Source organism: Eptatretus burgeri, chromosome 5, assembly GCF_056783735.1.
Source record: "Eptatretus burgeri isolate ZD-2024b chromosome 5, Ebu_testis_v1, whole genome shotgun sequence".
Lineage (NCBI taxonomy): Eukaryota > Metazoa > Chordata > Myxini > Myxiniformes > Myxinidae > Eptatretus > Eptatretus burgeri.
The window spans coordinates 26204758-26221996 of NC_140965.1; the positions used below are offsets into that span (position 1 = coordinate 26204758).

The window sequence follows — 17239 nt, forward strand, 5'->3', positions numbered from 1 at the left end:
GTTGGCCGCCGTTAAGGTCATGGATAGCGAGGTGCGGGACGACCCCAGCGACCTGGAGCGCGGCTTGCAGCCTGGGCATAGCGATCCCGGCGGCCTGGAGCAGGAAATGCAGCCGATGTTGAGCCTGTTTTCAATTGGTCCGAAGGTAACAAGAACAATGACGGTGGAGGTCGAGGTGAACGGGGCACCGATCGTGTTTCACGTTGATACCGGGGCCGCGGTGTCGATCATGGGCGAACAGACCGCTCGTGAACTCCGCGGTATTTACCTGGTCAGGGCGATCCTTTCGCTGTACACGTACACCGGCGAAACAATTACGCCACTTGCTGTGACAGATGTCTCGGTGGTCGACCAAGGTCAAAGTGCCCTGTTCTCATTGTTTGTGGTACGAGGAGAGGGGCCCGCTCTTTTGGGCCGAGACTGGCTGGCTAGCCTCAGGCTAGACTGGACGGCGCCAGTCGTTCACCTTGGGCGTCCCGTGCCGAGCCGATTAGAGTGTCGGGGGGAGGAGGTTCCTGTTTCGGACTTCGTACCTCCAGGTGCGCCTGTGTCGCCTTCGGGCCCCGTACCTCCGTTTGGGCCCAGGCCTCCCTCGAGAGCCGAGGGCGAGGTCCCAGTGGCAGGGGCCGCGGCGATACAACATGGGTTTCCGTTCATTGCTTCCTTCAACTACGATATACGGTTCCGGAGCAACGGGGAGCATGCCAGCTGCGACAGCGCGGAGGGTCCACCTTCGTCAGGATCAACCAACCGGGTTGGTGTGTTGGCACTGGGCCAGGTCCAGGATGGGCCGGTCACTGCCAAGCAGGTCGCGGTGGAGTCTGCTCGTGATACAGTGCACGCCCGTGTTGTTCAGGCGATTTCAGCGGGGGATTGGAGCGAACCGGTCGCATTCAAGAAGTTCGCGGAACGTGACCATTGACAGTGTCCTCTTCGACGTTCAGATGAGGACCTGCACTCAAGTCGCCTCAACATCGTGACAACCAAGAGGCTTGCGCGCAGCGTGGTTCATAATTTGTTAATTGTGGTGTGTTTGATTCTCGCGGCACGAGTGATTGAGCTTGGCATTATAAAAGCAAATGCCGACAGTCCGCGTGTGAGCAAAATGTGTTTGATTGGGATCAATGCTTTCTTTGATATGAAGAACTTGCGGACAATCATTGCGAATAAAGAGGTCTTCCAGATCTCGGTCTTTGATGACAGTCCGCAGTTCGCTGCACTCTCATGTGTTAGAATTATTCTGTGGGAACGCGCTGAACGTAAAGGGAAGTTTGCATCTGCGCAGACGATGTTTTTGCTGTTGTATGACACTGCTCGGTATCCAGTCAATGCTGATCGTCTGTATGGACGTGTGTTGAAGTCTCGGCTGGATTTGCTGCGACCTAAGGGGTCGGTGGCAGGGGCGATGTTGCGCCCGCGTTAGTGCACGGTTTTGGTGTGGAGCAGCGGGTAATGGAGCCGGCTAATTGCCTGGTTCGGGTTGATAGCGGGGAGCCGGAGCCGGTTCGCTGTTCAGCGTCACCCACACCCCTGATATCGCCAAGGTCAGACGTGCCAGGTGCCATGGAGCGCAAACCTCTGGTCTCGCCAAGGTCAGCTGCGCTGGCGCCCGTGGGGCTTGCAGGCTCGGGGTGTTTACCTGATTCGGTCCTGTCTGAGGGAGATGTGCCAACTTGTCGACCGGGGGCATTTGATGGTGCCGGGGGAGGTTCGCTTGGGGTGTCACCTCGACCTCGTCGGGAGGCGTGTAAGCATGGGCCGCCTGGGGGCGCAGTGTCTTGTAGTCGCCTGGGGGTGCAGTGTCTGGTATCATTAGCAGTGTCTTGTAGGTCGTGTGCCTGTAGAGTGCATCGAGTACGTAATAAAGCAGAGTTACGGGCATCCTACGCCTACCCTCTCGCTCGAGACAATAAAGCGGAGTTGTGTTACCCTCCGTCTCGTGTCTGCCTGTTCGCACCTCTGCCATGACACTACAGGATCCACATCCGGATCTTCATCCTAATTGAATCAAATCATCCTTGTTACACCCCCAACCTATCCACCAAGTTTCATTCCAATCCATCCACAACTTTTTGAGATATCCTGCTTACAGACAAACAGACAGGAGTGAAAACATAACCTCCATCTTCCTTCAGTGATCGAGGTAAAAAAATAAAATGCTTCCTTTTCCCGATACCATTTATATTCTGAATATAATTTCTGCTTTGTTTTTACAAAGGAAAGTTTTTGCAACCACGTCTGTTCCATTATGGGTTTTTGGGTTTTGCAAACCCATAAACTTCTGATTTTGTTCCAATATTTTGAAGCTTTGCTTCCTTTCCTTTAGGTTTGCATACACAGCTTCTTCAAATCACAAGTTCACTGCAATTTTGAGAATTTATTTTCAGGCAGAATAAAAATACGTCATCTTCTTCATATTCATCTTCATCTGTCCCCAAGCATCCTCACTGGAAGCCCATAGCTCCAAGGAAGCAGGCCACTCCGAACGGATTCCCCCAGAGATAAAGGAGAAGAAAAGGCTAAAAGGTGCTTCCTTGGAAGGGTAGGAGGAGGGGATCAGCCATTTGTGGCCAGCCGTTGGAATCGTGGCCCGATGACTGGGGAAGACGGAGGAGGTCTGCAGTGTCGAGGTTTTCCTCACCAGGCGTTTCCCATCCACTGGTAGTCCCATGATGAACAAGACTCCTCCGCCATAACCCACACCAATACATCATTATGAGAATATATGAACTCAAGATATCCATCTCCATCATCTCTGTAATTCGTTCCTGATATTACGCATTGAATAGAACAAGCCAAAATGGACGAGCAATCTTTGTGACTCAAGTTTCGTTTGTATCTCTTTCACAGTTTGAACCAATGACAAGAATCTATTCTGACGACCCTTTCCTGCTGCAGACAAATATCCTGAGCCTCTCACCTTGGCCCATTACCATTGCTCGTGGTTGCTTCCAACTTCAGCCACCAATGGCTTCTCCGGATGGTGACCCTGCTTCGCAGCTCAAACAAGGTGCTTGTTTTGTGCTTCCCCTGCTCGGGTGCCAATGCTATATTCGGATTGCAATGTTTCTGCTGTTTCGGCTACTTGCAAAATGATTTGTTTCTTACACTAAATGATGTCACCTGTTATTTCCAACTGATCATATTTAGCCTGAAAACCGTGCAGCAGGAGACAGGTTTTTGCAATCACTTCTGTGTGTCTGTGTCTGTGTCTGCCTGCCTGTCTGTCTGTTGCGTTTGTCTGGTCCATAACTTTTTTACCATTTGAGCTTTTGTCTTCAAATTTTCAACAAAGCTTTAAGATGATAATATGGAGAAGACAAATTAATAATCTGGTCATAAGGTCAAGGTTGCATAAAATGGTCAATTTTCATCCGATTGACCTGAAATGTTAAGAACTTTCATATTGGGTTACTGAATTGGTTCATCAATCAAAAGCGAGAAGCCAATTGGTTGTTGTTTTTTTTTTAAGATCCAAAGGTCAAGGTTGCATAAAATCTGCAATTTTCATTCGATTGACTTGAAATTTGAGCAGGGTTTGCATGTTGGGTCACGGAAGCCTATTGCTTTTGATATCAAAAGGTCAAGGTCACCTTACATCTTCAATTTTTTTTTTGTATTTTCTTTTTGTTTTGTTTAGCATACGGAAAAAGAAGTCTGAATACAAAGTGGATGTGGACGGGCTTTGCATTTTCAGATGCTTTCTAGTTTGCACTGTTGTAATTTTTTACTTTGTTTCTCTTTTGTAAAAATGGAGTGACTGTTTTTGATACAAAATCAAGCCTTGTGGAAGAAATAGAACACTGAACTGATCAGGATGTAACAGAACAAAAGGAACAGTTGAAAGGGGGAGGGGTGGGGGAAGGAGAACACCAACAGTGGAGTTGAGGAACAAAATAAGAGGGAGATATGAACAGATAAGGGATGTTTAGAGAATTAAGGGTGTGGTGGGGGGTGCATTGGTTGGACAAGGTGGATACAGAAGCAAACTCTTAGTAAGGAAAAACTGCAAATTTGGAAAGAGCTGGACAAACTGGGGTATCAGAGAACCTGGTTTTGGGTAGGGGATGATCTGAGATGGTGATGAGCAGCTCCCTTGAAGACCTGGAGGGAAGAATGAGATTGAAGAGAATGTGGAAGTTTTATAGGCTGGAAAAGAGGAACAAGTGAGTGGAGGTGAGCAATGATTCTGTTTCACCAGGAGGAGATGGCTTGTAGACCGTGTGCACCCTGCAGAAACCTGGGCGGAGAGGGGTGGGGTGATGACAAAGCATTGAAAGAGCAGGGGGTACAAGACGAGAAAGGAGGTGGAGAAGATAAACCGACCACAGACCTGTCTGCTATGGGAAAGTAATGAGCCCATAGACTCAGTTTTGTTGGGGAAGATTCCGTTGATCTTGAAGGCCTTCATTTCCATGGCATCAAGCTGAACAAGGAGTGAGGCCGGGGCACCAACCCAGAGGGGAGAATAGTACTCCATTAAGCTGAGAGTGGGCGGGACGAGGGCAAAGCTGAGAGTGGGCGGGACGAGGGGAAAGCTGAGAGTGGGCGGGACGAGGGGAAAGCTGGGAGTGGGCGGGACGAGGGGAAAGCTGAGAGTGGGCGGGACGAGGGGAAAGCTGAGAGTGGGCGGGACGAGGGGAAAGCTGAGAGTGGGCGGGACGAGGGGAAAGCTGAGAGTGGGCGGGACGAGGGGAAAGCTGAGAGTGGGCGGGACGAGGGGAAAGCTGAGAGTGGGCGGGACGAGGGGAAAGCTGGGAGTGGGCGGGACGAGGGGAAAGCTGGGAGTGGGCGGGACGAGGGGAAAGCTGAGAGTGGGCGGGACGAGGGGAAAGCTGAGAGTGGGCGGGACGAGGGGAAAGCTGAGAGTGGGCGGGACGAGGGGAAAGCTGAGAGTGGGCGGGACGAGGGGAAAGCTGAGAGTGGGCGGGACGAGGGGAAAGCTGAGAGTGGGCGGGACGGGGGGAAAGCTGAGAGTGGGCGGGACGAGGGGAAAGCTGAGAGTGGGCGGGACGAGGGGAAAGCTGAGAGTGGGCGGGACGAGGGGAAAGCTGAGAGTGGGCGGGACGAGGGGAAAGCTGAGAGTGGGCGGGACGAGGGGAAAGCTGAGAGTGGGCGGACGAGGGGAAAGCTGAGAGGGGGCGGGACGAGGGGAAAGCTGAGAGTGGGCGGGACGAGGGGAAAGCTGAGAGTGGGCGGGACGAGGGGAAAGCTGAGAGTGGGCGGGACGAGGGGAAAGCTGAGAGTGGGCGGGACGAGGAGAAAGCTGAGAGGGGGCGGGACGAGGGGAGAGCTGAGAGTGGGCGGGACGAGGGGAAAGTTGGGAGTGGGCGGGACGAGGGGAAAGCTGAGAGTGGGCGGGACGAGGGAAAGCTGAGAGTGGGCGGGACGAGGGGAAAGCTGAGAGTGGGCGGGACGAGGGGAAAGCTGAGAGTGGGCGGGACGAGGGGAAAGCTGAGAGTGGGCGGGACGAGGGGAAAGCTGAGAGTGGGCGGGACGAGGGGAAAGCTGAGAGTGGGCGGGACGAGGGGAAAGCTGAGTGGGCGGGACGAGGGGAAAGCTGAGAGTGGGCGGGACGAGGGGAAAGCTGAGAGTGGGCGGGACGAGGGGAAAGCTGAGAGTGGGCGGGACGAGGGGAAAGCTGAGAGTGGGCGGGACGAGGGGAAAGCTGGGAGTGGGCGGGACGAGGGGAAAGCTGAGAGTGGGCGGGACGAGGGGAAAGCTGAGAGTGGGCGGGACGAGGGGAAAGCTGAGAGTGGGCGGGACGAGGGGAAAGCTGAGAGTGGGCGGGACGAGGGGAAAGCTGAGAGTGGGCGGGACGAGGGGAAAGCTGAGAGTGGGCGGGACGAGGGGAAAGCTGAGAGTGGGCGAGACGAGGGGAAAGCTGAGAGTGGGAGCGACGAGGGCAAAGCTGAGAGTGGGCGGGACGAGGGGAAAGCTGAGAGTGGGCGGGACGAGGGGAAAGCTGGGAGTGGGCGGGACGAGGGGAAAGCTGAGAGTGGGCGGGACGAGGGGAAAGCTGAGAGTGGGCGGGACGAGGGGAAAGCTGAGAGTGGGCGGGACGAGGGGAAAGCTGAGAGTGGGCGGGACGAGGGGAAAGCTGAGAGTGGGCGGGACGAGGGGAAAGCTGGAGAGTGGGCGGGACGAGGGGAAAGCTGAGAGTGGGCGGGACGAGGGGAAAGCTGAGAGTGGGCGGGACGAGGGGAAAGCTGAGAGTGGGCGGACGAGGGGAAAGCTGAGAGTGGGCGGGACGAGGGGAAAGCTGAGAGTGGGCGGGACGAGGGGAAAGCTGAGAGTGGGCGGGACGAGGGGAAAGCTGAGAGTGGGCGGACGAGGGGAAAGCTGAGAGTGGGCGGGACGAGGGGAAAGCTGAGAGTGGGCGGGACGAGGGGAAAGCTGAGAGTGGGCGGGACGAGGGGAAAGCTGAGAGTGGGCGGGACGAGGGGAAAGCTGAGAGTGGGCGGGACGAGGGGAAAGCTGAGAGTGGGCGGGACGAGGGGAAAGCTGAGAGTGGGCGGGACGAGGGGAAAGCTGGGAGTGGGCGGGACGAGGGGAAAGCTGGGAGTGGGCGGGACGAGGGGAAAGCTGGGAGTGGGCGGGACGAGGGGAAAGCTGAGAGTGGGCGGGACGAGGGGAAAGCTGAGAGTGGGCGGGACGAGGGGAAAGCTGAGAGTGGGCGGGACGAGGGGAAAGCTGAGAGTGGGCGGGACGAGGGGAAAGCTGAGAGTGGGCGGGACGAGGGGAAAGCTGAGAGTGGGCGTGACGAGGGGAAAGCTGAGAGTGGGCGTGACGAGGGGAAAGCTGAGAGTGGGCGTGACGAGGGGAAAGCTGAGAGTGGGCGTGACGAGGGGAAAGCTGAGAGTGGGCGGGACGAGGGGAAAGCTGAGAGTGGGCGGGACGAGGGGAAAGCTGAGAGTGGGCGGGACGAGGGGAAAGCTGAGAGTGGGCGGGACGAGGGGAAAGCTGAGAGTGGGCGGGACGAGGGGAAAGCTGAGAGTGGGCGGGACGAGGGGAAAGCTGAGAGTGGGCGGGACGAGGGGAAAGCTGAGAGTGGGCGGGACGAGGGGAAAGCTGAGAGTGGGCGGGACGAGGGGAAAGCTGAGAGTGGGCGGGACGAGGGGAAAGCTGAGAGTGGGCGGGACGAGGGGAAAGCTGAGAGTGGGCGGGACGAGGGGAAAGCTGAGAGTGGGCGGGACGAGGGGAAAGCTGGAAGTGGGCAGGACGAGGGTAAGCTTTGAAGTGGCGACATGAAGTGGAGGTCTGCGAAGATGGGGGACACAGAAGGCGTGTGGTTGGAAGACCTTGGGCTTGTCGGAGATCTGGCGGTGAGTACTGACACAGCAGGTTTGACAGTGTTGAAGGATGTGAAGGGGAATTGATTGTCATCTGTGAAGGAGGTGAAGAGGAAAGCAGACAACCTCTGCAAACTGGACTTCTCAAGATTCCCAATCTCGGCAAATGCAGACATCTTGGGATCGATATAAATAATTTTTGTTGAAGGCACGGAGAAAAGTGGTGCTGTAGGTACAAGGGGAGGGTTGATGGACCAAGCGCTGAGTTGAGACAGGTTTTGAAAATACTTGTGAATAATAATAAGAAGAAGAAGAACAACAACAACAACAACAACAATAGATATGCTGGAATAAGAAGAACACGTGGGGTTGTCATCATGGAAAAAGAAGGAAAGTGAAACATTTTCAAGCTTTTCGAGCTTTTCCAAGCTTTTCGGGGACGAAAGAAGAAGCGTTTCATTCAATGAAGATTCAGTCTGGAGATATTGAAAAAGGGAGAGATAATGAATGAAGTACAGAAAATACAGGCAGAAGGAAATTCAGACAGATGAAAGTCGTGTTTTGTAGTGATCTACAATACCCCATAAAATGTTTGGGGTGGTTTTATCTTTTTTTCTTTCATGTGAGGAGGGGGAATAGAATAATGTTGAGGAGGCAGGGAGCACAATACTTGCAAGAAAATATGCTAAAACTAGGAATGTGGCATCAAAACAGTATTTCCACGCTGGCTATCTGATGAGTCAGTCTTGCGTAACACGAAAACTGATCCAACAATACAGCACAAAAAGGTATGATTTAACACAGAAAATGGGATGAAAACAAATGGCAACACAGGAACAAAACAAGAATGACACACGGTAGAGCACATACCGCTGCCAGGCTGAACCGTTTAAATTTTGTATCCCACTGATGGGCCGGATCTGGATCCGGACCTGAACCAAAATCGAATTGGCTTGTTCTTGTCACCCAACCAACTCATCCACAACATTTTCAAATCTCATGCTATATATCATTTTTGGTCCCATCTTTCTTCTTCTTGTGTATGGCAGCTTGGCTGCCGGGTAGCTATCATTTTGTTGGGGTGCGACTACGCCGCTGACGCTGCACCCCAATACCAGTACACTGGTACTCATTATGCTGACCTCAGAAGGGTGACAGGCTGAGTCAACCAAACATGGTGTTGATTCAGTGGCCAACAGGGCTCAAACTAAGGACTCTCGGATCCCAAGCCTACCGAGCTAACCACAAAGCCAACACCAGGGTCCCATCTTTCAATGGTGAAGAATCAATTTAGAAATTCTGATATCCAGATTCGAGTCTTCACCAAAATGTAATTTATTTTGTCCGTGTCACACACCCAACGTCTCCACCAAATTTTGTCTGACTCCATTCACAACTTTTTGAGATAACCTGTTCACAAACAGACAGACAAACAAAGCATAAATCACTCATGGAGTGACACTTGCCAAAACAGAATGAACAAGAAAGACCAATCAGAGATTGCAGACCCTCGCCAGGACTTTTGTGTTTTTTATTTTGGATGGCAAATATATGAAAGGACATTGATTGCAAATTAAAGGTCTAAATGATCTAGTTTTAAATGTGCAATGGTCAAAGTTCTGAAGAGGTCGAAAGGGTCAAAATGATCTGATGTGTCTTAAGGGTCTTAAAATGTCTAAGGGGTCTAAATGGTGTAATTTAAGGTCTAAAGGGTCGTTATTGTCTCAAAGGACTAAAGTGTCTTAAAATGTCTAAAAAGGGTCTAAAGGTCAAAGGGGTCAACACAGTATTAAAAGGTGTGAAGGTGGAAAGGGTAGAAAGGAGTCTAAGGCTCTTCAGGGTTTTATTCTGGATTCGGATCTTCATCAAAATTGAATCAATTCTTCATTGTCGCACACCCAACGTGTCCACCAAGTTTCCGCCGAATCTGTCCATTCATTTTTTGAGATATCATGCTTCATATCATTTTTGGTCCTATCTCTCAATGGTGAAGTATCACTTTAAAAACTCGAATCAAATCAATTTTGGTTTTATTCAAATGAAACAGACGTGACATAAGTCCGAAGAGTTAAAAGTCAAGTTTACAATGTGAAAAAATATATGTTTTTACAAAGATATGCTATTAATATAAAATTAGCCTGGTGTTGGCGCAGTGGTTCGGGCAGTAGCTTGGGATCCAAAAGGTCCTGAGTTCAAGCCCCGTTGGGCCACTGAATTAATACACCAGGGGGTTGACTCAGCCTGTCATTCTTCCGAGGTCGGCGAAATGAGTACCAGTGTACTGGCCGGCGTATACCCCGGTTAAAATAGGTGCACCATATCCCTGTGTCGTAAGAGGCGACCAGGGTTGTCAGGAAGGGCATCCGGCGTAAAACATGTGCCAAATCACTATGCGGATCATACGGATGATCCGCTGTGGCGACCCCGAACGGGAGCAGCCGAAAGAAGAAGAAGAAGAAGAAGAAGAAGAAGAAGAAGAAGATGCTATTAATATAAAATACACTTGACAAGTTATAAAATAAAAAACACTTGATTGCAACATATAAATTGATACTATTAAAAAATATTTAAAACAAAATTGTGAAAAAACAAACAAAATTAAATGGTGATATCACAATACTTGTGAATGTCAAATAAACAATAGTTGCCATGGAAACAGCAATTTCGTAATTTGGAAAATTTGATCCATCAAGTGTTTTACCTGATGGAATGTTGTTCATAACAAATTTGGTTGATGCATTTTCTAATTGTGGCCTAATAGGTGTTTTACATGTTTTGGATGGCCTTGACCTTTGACTAATTTTGACCAGATTTTATCAACGTATACTACACATGTATACAAATAAGCGATGTAAGTTTTAATCTGATATCTTTAAAAAATTCCTGAGGCTTCGCAATAATAAAATCACAAATATCCCATTTGAATTATTGTCATGGACGCTGTTTTCTCTTTGCCATGTGGGACTTTTCTCGATGCCACTAAAGGCCCTGTCACACCTTGACGATTTAGCCAGCGTATGCCTGACATATGCAAAATTTGGCTAAAACGCTGGCACACGTCGAATACGTTATGGGTAAGTTTGTATACGTTAGAGCACGCTGGCATACGTCGTAGTACGCTGGCATATGTCGTAGTACACCGAGCTGTTAGACAAATTTTCCATGCTTGAAATTTTTCGACCTATGCCAGCGTATGACTCGCACGTTCTGCATACGCTTGGCCATAAGTTGTAGGCATGTTACGCGATCGTTGACACGTCAACACACGTTACTTGTACGTTACTCATAAGTCGAAACACGTCAAGGTAATGGTTAGCATCAGTGTTCCAGACTCCCTGGTTATTTTTTTTTTCTTCGGTATGACGGTGATGTTAACACTTCGATTTCTAGTGCAGTTATAATATAATATAATTAATAGGCTGCCGCTCAACGATTAAAATCATCGGATCGGAGTTTAACTTAAACGATCGGAGATAATGAGCAGAACTTGGAAAAAAAATAGAAGAGAAATTTTAATTCATTCTATTTTGCACCCTCTTAACTTCTTGGTACTGAGGTGGTTTACCAATGGGGGGCCTTTTCATTATGACTGGTGAACCTCAAGTGTTCTTGCAGTAGGCCCTCAGACAGAAGGTCTAATGGGGTCTATTGGGTCAAGGGGACTAAGGGTTCTTATGGGATTGACAGGGTCTATGGGATCTTTGGGTCTGAAAGTATCTAAAAAGGTATTTGGGGTCTTGGGGTTATAAAGGTGTCTTAAGGGTGTTCAGGGTATTTAGGGTCTTAGGGTTATAGTGGGTCTGGATGTGTCTTCGGGGTTTTAAGGGTGTAAAGGGTCTTTGGGGTATAAAGAGTGTAAAAGGTATAAAGGGTCTTCAAATGTCCAAAGGGTACAAAAAGGTTTAAGGGGTCTTGTAGCTTTAAAGCCTCAAAAGGTCTACATGTCGAAAAGGTATGTTCCAATAGTCTGGAATTAATTGAGGTAATTAATAGACGTAGTCAAGGTCCAGTAATGAGTAATTAATAAACGTACTCATGGTCCAACTTGCGTTCAAACAGTACGTAAACATACTCACGGGTGGACCAAGACTTCACCTCAACGAGGGTTCACCGTCCACCTGTGTTTTTCAGTTTTATGTGCAGTATATGCAGGTAGTGGACAAAAAAAATGGAAACACCTGTGTAAATGAAGGACACCAAATAATGGATTGCACACGTGTGTGACCCACGTGTTAATTAAGCAAATAACATCCCAGCATGCATAGGGTCATGTATAAAATGCTGCACAGGCCTGGTTGCCTATAATATGGCTAGCATGACTGCAAGAGGAGACCGCCACCACAATGCCCCCATCCACAGAGCATGTGTAGTTTGATGAGCATGACACTGATGTTATCCATATGTCATGGCCTTCTCAGTCACCAGATCTGAACCCAATCAAACATTTCTGGAATATTCTGGAATGACGCGTGAGACAGCATTTTCCACCTCGATCAAACAGGTTTGAGTTGATTGACTTTGGCGTGGAAGAATGGTGACACATCCCTCCTGCATAATTCCAGATGCTGTTGGACTCTATGCCATGGCTCATACAGGCTGTGCTGGCCACTCGTGGTGACCCAATACCTATTAAGCACCTTAACATTGGTGTTTCCATGTTTTTTTGTCCACAACCTAGAAATAGATATTCCGTGAATAAGATGAAAATTGACGAGTTTTTGTGACCTTGAGTTTTTGACCTATTGACATAAAAACGATATTCTTCCAGATTGTTACTGCCTCTACCAGGTGGTGAAGTTTTGTGAAGATCAAAGTAAAAATTTGACCTGTAGGCTGTTGACAGACAACAAACAGACAGAATAACAGACCAAACGAACCAATATATAGTACTAACGAATCTTGATTTCACAAGTAACACACAGACAGACAGACAGGGGTGAAAACATAACGTTCGTCCACCTCTGTTGGCAGAGGTAAATATAACAGAAAGAAACGACTGATTTTTCTTTTCGATTCAAACAGTTTGACTGGTATTTTCACTTTATTCAATGATTTCACGACTTGAAAGTTCTGGATTGATTTTGTGAAGTTTAATGGGTCAAGTTACCGATTCCATTTCCCTGACCTGTTTTCAATTTCACTTTTGCAATTTCAAATTGGTAATCAACCGTGAGCAAAGTCTAAATGCTCAGCCGATAATCAAGAATTCCAACGAAATATCGACATCATACCGTGACCCAGCTGGCTCTGACACTGCTGAGTAATACCACTTGTGTCGCCTCCATCCTTCATCAACATCGCAGTACAAATCAAGGCTGTGATAAAACTGCCAACAAAGTTGAAGAATTATCCAAGTGAGCATTTTTTTTTCCATGACACTGCATGCAGATAATGGCTTGGAGCTTTTAACCCGATAGGACATTAATCTCAGCCAGTAGCGAAGGGAAAAATCAGTTTTTACTGCATTCTTTCATTTATTCTCATGAATAGATGGTTGAATTTTTGTTTCAGTCGTCTTTATCCCTGAATTCTCCAAAATTTCAACATATTTTGTGGACTTTGTAAAACGATCTTGCTGTACATTGAAATTTATAGGGAAACTGGTGTTTTGGTGTTTCTGTTTCGTCTTCCTGCAGTTCAGCTGCAAAAAGATGAAATTGGCAGTGATTGCTGCTGCCTGCAGTGCCCTCCTGTGCCCGATGGCCAGAGTGGTATTGCAATGGGAACTTACACTATATTCTGGAAGAGGTTTGTCTTCTCCCCTTTCCTCTTCTCCGCTCTTTTCTCCCTTCCTCTTCTCCACTCTTCTCCCCCTTCCTCTTCTCCCCTCTTCTCTCTTCTTCTTTCCTCCTCTTCCTCTTTTCACTAGTGCCTGGAAACTAATCACAAAATGAGCACATTCTTTGACCTTAATTTCAATGCTAGATCTCCTTCCTAATGCATTCTTTTTCTCCTCCTCACTTTCCTTCTTCATCCCTAATTTTTATCTGCTCAGGAGTTCAGCAGCTCCCAATGACCCTCTGGTCACGACGGTGCTCACCCTGCCACATGTGATTGTGGAAACCATTCCTCTGTATGTGCACACAGGTACGCAGAACTGTAATCACGACTCGGATTAAAGTTAAATGCTCGATTCATCGTATAATTATTTGCAAAGTTATTTACTCTGTATTTTATCACACATATTTTAATCAAGTATAATATACTGTTGGACCCCGTTATTCGCAGGGGATATCGGGGTCCGGAATATTCGGGGCATTGCTTACAAAAAAAAAACAAAATAACAATTTTTTTACTTGTATAGGCTCGTGAAAGAGCGATTACATTGAACAAATCGGGGCACAACGTAACAAAGGAAACGGCAAGAGAAAGGGTAAACAACAACAGCAGGGCGGAGGGAGAAGGTAGTCAGAGACGGACAAACAAGGGATGCAGGTCACGATGATGGGTAAGGGAGAATGCAAAGGGTGGACAATATGGATACATAAGCCAAATTGTGTTTGACCAGTTTGTGATTTTGTCAAGGTTTGAGGAGAGATGAGAGGCTGCTGCCTGTTTGTCCAAAGGATGAGAGCTGTCATGGCAGAGGATGAATGGCAAAGAGTGGAGTCATCAGCAAAGGGATAAAGAGGATTTTCTAGTGTCAGTGAGATTTTTTTTTAATTTTCTTTTGTATGCCTTCTCGAGGCTCGTATGAGAGATAAACACAACGCACATCAAGGGAGGCATGAGACAAGAGGGGCGGGGGTGGGAAGGACAAAATAGTGGGGAACAGAGACATTAGGAGATCTGTGGAAGGGAGAGGGATGGGGTGGGGAAAATGGGATATTCAAGATGGATATTACAGGGACTTTTAGGAAGGAAAGCAGGGAATTTGAAGGAGGTGGGTCTGGAGTGGATTAACGGGGGTATAAAAGGTCAAGATTTTGTATGGGGGAAGATGTGAGATTGTGGTGAATAGCTGTTCTGAAGACCTGGGGGTGGGGGGGGGTGGGAGAATAGGATTGAATAGAGTGAGGTAGTTTATTCCAAAGGTGGGAAAAAAGAGGAATGAAAGAGTGAAGGTGAGCAGTGATTTTGGTAGTTTTACCAGAAGGAGGTCGTTGGCGGACCTTGAGCGCCCTGCGGAAATATGGTGGGGACAAATCGCAGACACAGCAGTTGGGGGGGAGGGGAGACCGGAGAGAAGACTGTAGAAGACAGAAAGACCACCGACCAACCTGCGGTGAGAGAGTGAGAGGCCCAAAGACTCAGCCTCATTGCAGGAGATGCCAATGATCCGAAATGCCTTGGTTTCCACAGCGTGAAGCCGAGAAAGGTGGGAGGCAGGAGCACCAGCCCAGAGGGGAGAGCAGTACTCCATTAGGCTGTGGACGAAAGCTTTGTATGTGGTCAGGGGCTCAGGTGGGCCGAGGAAGGACTTTGCATGATGGAGGATTCCCAGTCGGCGACTGGCTTTGGAGGCCAGGTTGGAAATGTAAATTAGAAAGGTTTGAAAATTGATGAAGATTCGGAATAATATGGCCTAGAACAACTGTCTTGGGGTACTCCAGCCTTAACACGGAGAGGAGATGAAGGGTTTCATTGAGAGCCACACATTGTCTACGAGAGTGGAGGAAGTCAGTAATCCAAGAATGGAGTTGGCATTGCATTCCTCAGGCAGAGTTTGGAGAGCAAGGCAAGATGCCAGACTGTATGAAAACTTGAGATATGTCCAGATCGACGACCCTGATCTCATGTCTGATATTGCGGGCCTCCACCATTGTTGGGAGAGTAGAAGCAGCATGTCCAATGTAGAATGACCAGGTCTGAATCCGAATTGATGATTTGCGATGAGGCTGTTGGAGAAAAGGATTGATTTTATGTCAACTGCGATGATGGATTCCATGGCCTTGCTGAAGAGTGGAAGGACAGTAAGCTAATTGGGCTGTAGTTAAGGGGATCTGTTTTTGCAAATTTTCATGTGTTGCTGTGATGTTGACTGATTTGCAATTTCCCAGGTGAATATGGGAGACCAGTCCTGAAGTGTTTAAAAAACAAAATGTGAATAGGCGAAGTGCGAATGTTGAAGCGGGTCACACTTTATGACCCGTGGATACACGGGGTCTGCAAATAGCGGCGTCCGACGGTACAAGCAATTTATTGTTAAAAGGACAAGCAAAGCTGTGTACAAGCAAGCAAGGAGTTTTAATACAAATATATATGTACAGCAGGGAAAGTAAGGATTGTTGAGGTGCGGCAAAATAAATAGTTATTTATATGAGAGGACACAGTGCAGTGCTATACGGATCTTATCTATGCTAACGTGACAGGTGCTATCAGAAACACTCCTGAGGAAAGTTAGATAGTACGAGGTGTTTGCAACCTCTTGATTACCAGGCGTGGTCGACACACCTGCGCAAACCCAGTCGCTGGAGGAAGGGGAAGGAGGAGGAAAACTGATGGTGTCTGAGGTGTGTGGTCAGAGGAGGTGCAAAATGAGGGTGCGTTGATGTGCAACTGATAGGCAAGTGATGTGCATAGATGAACTGTAACAGACATGGATCAGTGGGCCTGGGTAATCGCTGATGCTGTTTTTACGAACATGCGTCCACAGTAGATGAGACGGAAAGGAAAGAAAAGAATGTGTGAGAAGACTGGCTTGATGAAGTGTTAGGAAGTCTATAAGCGTCACTGCTAATGCTCTAATAACTGTGCGCGGCCTGGCACCTGGTCCCTTAGTTCGTCCAGCACTCTGCTCCATGCACTCCATTCCAGCCTGTACGCTCCGTTCCACCGCTCCATCAAGCTCCATCCATTGTTCGCCAACCACAAATCGTTCAAGAATGCACAGAAATTCAAGAACCTTCACAAAGGCCTCCAGAACATGCCTGTGCGGAACGCACGGTGCTTTTGTAATGCCCTGGTAGGGGAAGACTTCAGTATCTGACCAGGCAGAGTGACCAGCGTTTTCCAGTGCCCTCCTTGATGCACGGACGAATACCATGGCTCTGGCCCCGCCCATGTGAGGGTATGGCAGTGAAAATGGCCCCATCATGCTCTGAGCTCTTCTACTCGGCTGATTTCTGCAATTAACATGGTGCCGGTCATTTGGCCACACACTTCAGCCATCAACAAGCACCACACACCAAATGGGGGCGGTAATGGAGTATAGCATCTGGGCTACTGACGTGACGTCGAATGGAGTCTAGCGAACACTTGCACTCCAAGTGAGATGTTTGCATGTCCAGACCCGAGTGTTGGCAATGGCGTGCCGCGCTCCCCCATTCCCTATTGGTCCCAAAAGGGAGTGGTAGTCGTCGGCGGTGACCGTAGTTGAGGTGATGGTATCGCTAGCGTTGTGGTGAGTTCTGGTGTGGTGGTTCATGATGGTTGTGGTTGTGATCATTCGTGGTGGCTCTGTTATGGTCGTTGGTTATTGTGGAGGCGAATGTAAACGAGCTTGGATTGTGGTTCAATAGTGTGGCGGTTATAATAAAGGAGTCATGATGATGTATGAAATGTGGCATTGGGGTCGACAAGTGAAGGTCGTGGTGAAATGCCCGTTGAGTTATGGCACACAATTCACATGGTTTTGGCATGCGTATGCGAAAGAACTGCCTGTTTTTATGATGGTTGGTGTGCATACGTGCGTGAAGGAGAGGTTTGCGTGTGCAGCAAAGCAAGACAGATAAAGAAGGGGCAGAAAAACCTGCCTAAAGCCCACACAAGGCATATGACCCTTAAACCCATTACACATAAGGAAAGGGCTATCTAAAATTAATTGTTAATTTTAGATTGCCCTTTCCTTACGCCTTGGGGAGTGACGGTTTCACAGAACCGTCACTATAGATGCATCAAAAAAAAAAAATTTTCACACGCACTCTCTAGCAAATACCACCCATCGCTTCACTGACGGGCATATTGAGGGGAGGAAGAGAGAGGGAGTGTGGGAGAGAGAGAGCAGG

At 48.6% G+C, this 17239-nt stretch overlaps 1 protein-coding gene across 7 annotated transcripts in view; it reads left to right on the top strand.

The window, feature by feature from the left end:
* Positions 1-17239, top strand: part of TRAPPC11 (trafficking protein particle complex subunit 11) — a 204981-nt gene that overhangs the window by 174896 nt on the left and 12846 nt on the right. For 4 of the 7 annotated variants that reach the window (XM_085881171.1, XM_085881169.1, XM_085881168.1 and 1 more), the window contains exons 25-27: positions 2851-3010; positions 12929-13040; positions 13288-13379. In XM_085881171.1, coding sequence (XP_085737297.1) covers positions 2851-3010; positions 12929-13040; positions 13288-13379 — 364 coding nt within the window. The remainder of the gene's footprint in view (positions 1-2850; positions 3011-12928; positions 13041-13287; positions 13380-17239) is intronic. The other 3 variants (XM_085881172.1, XM_085881174.1, XM_085881173.1) reach the window with 3 other exon arrangements.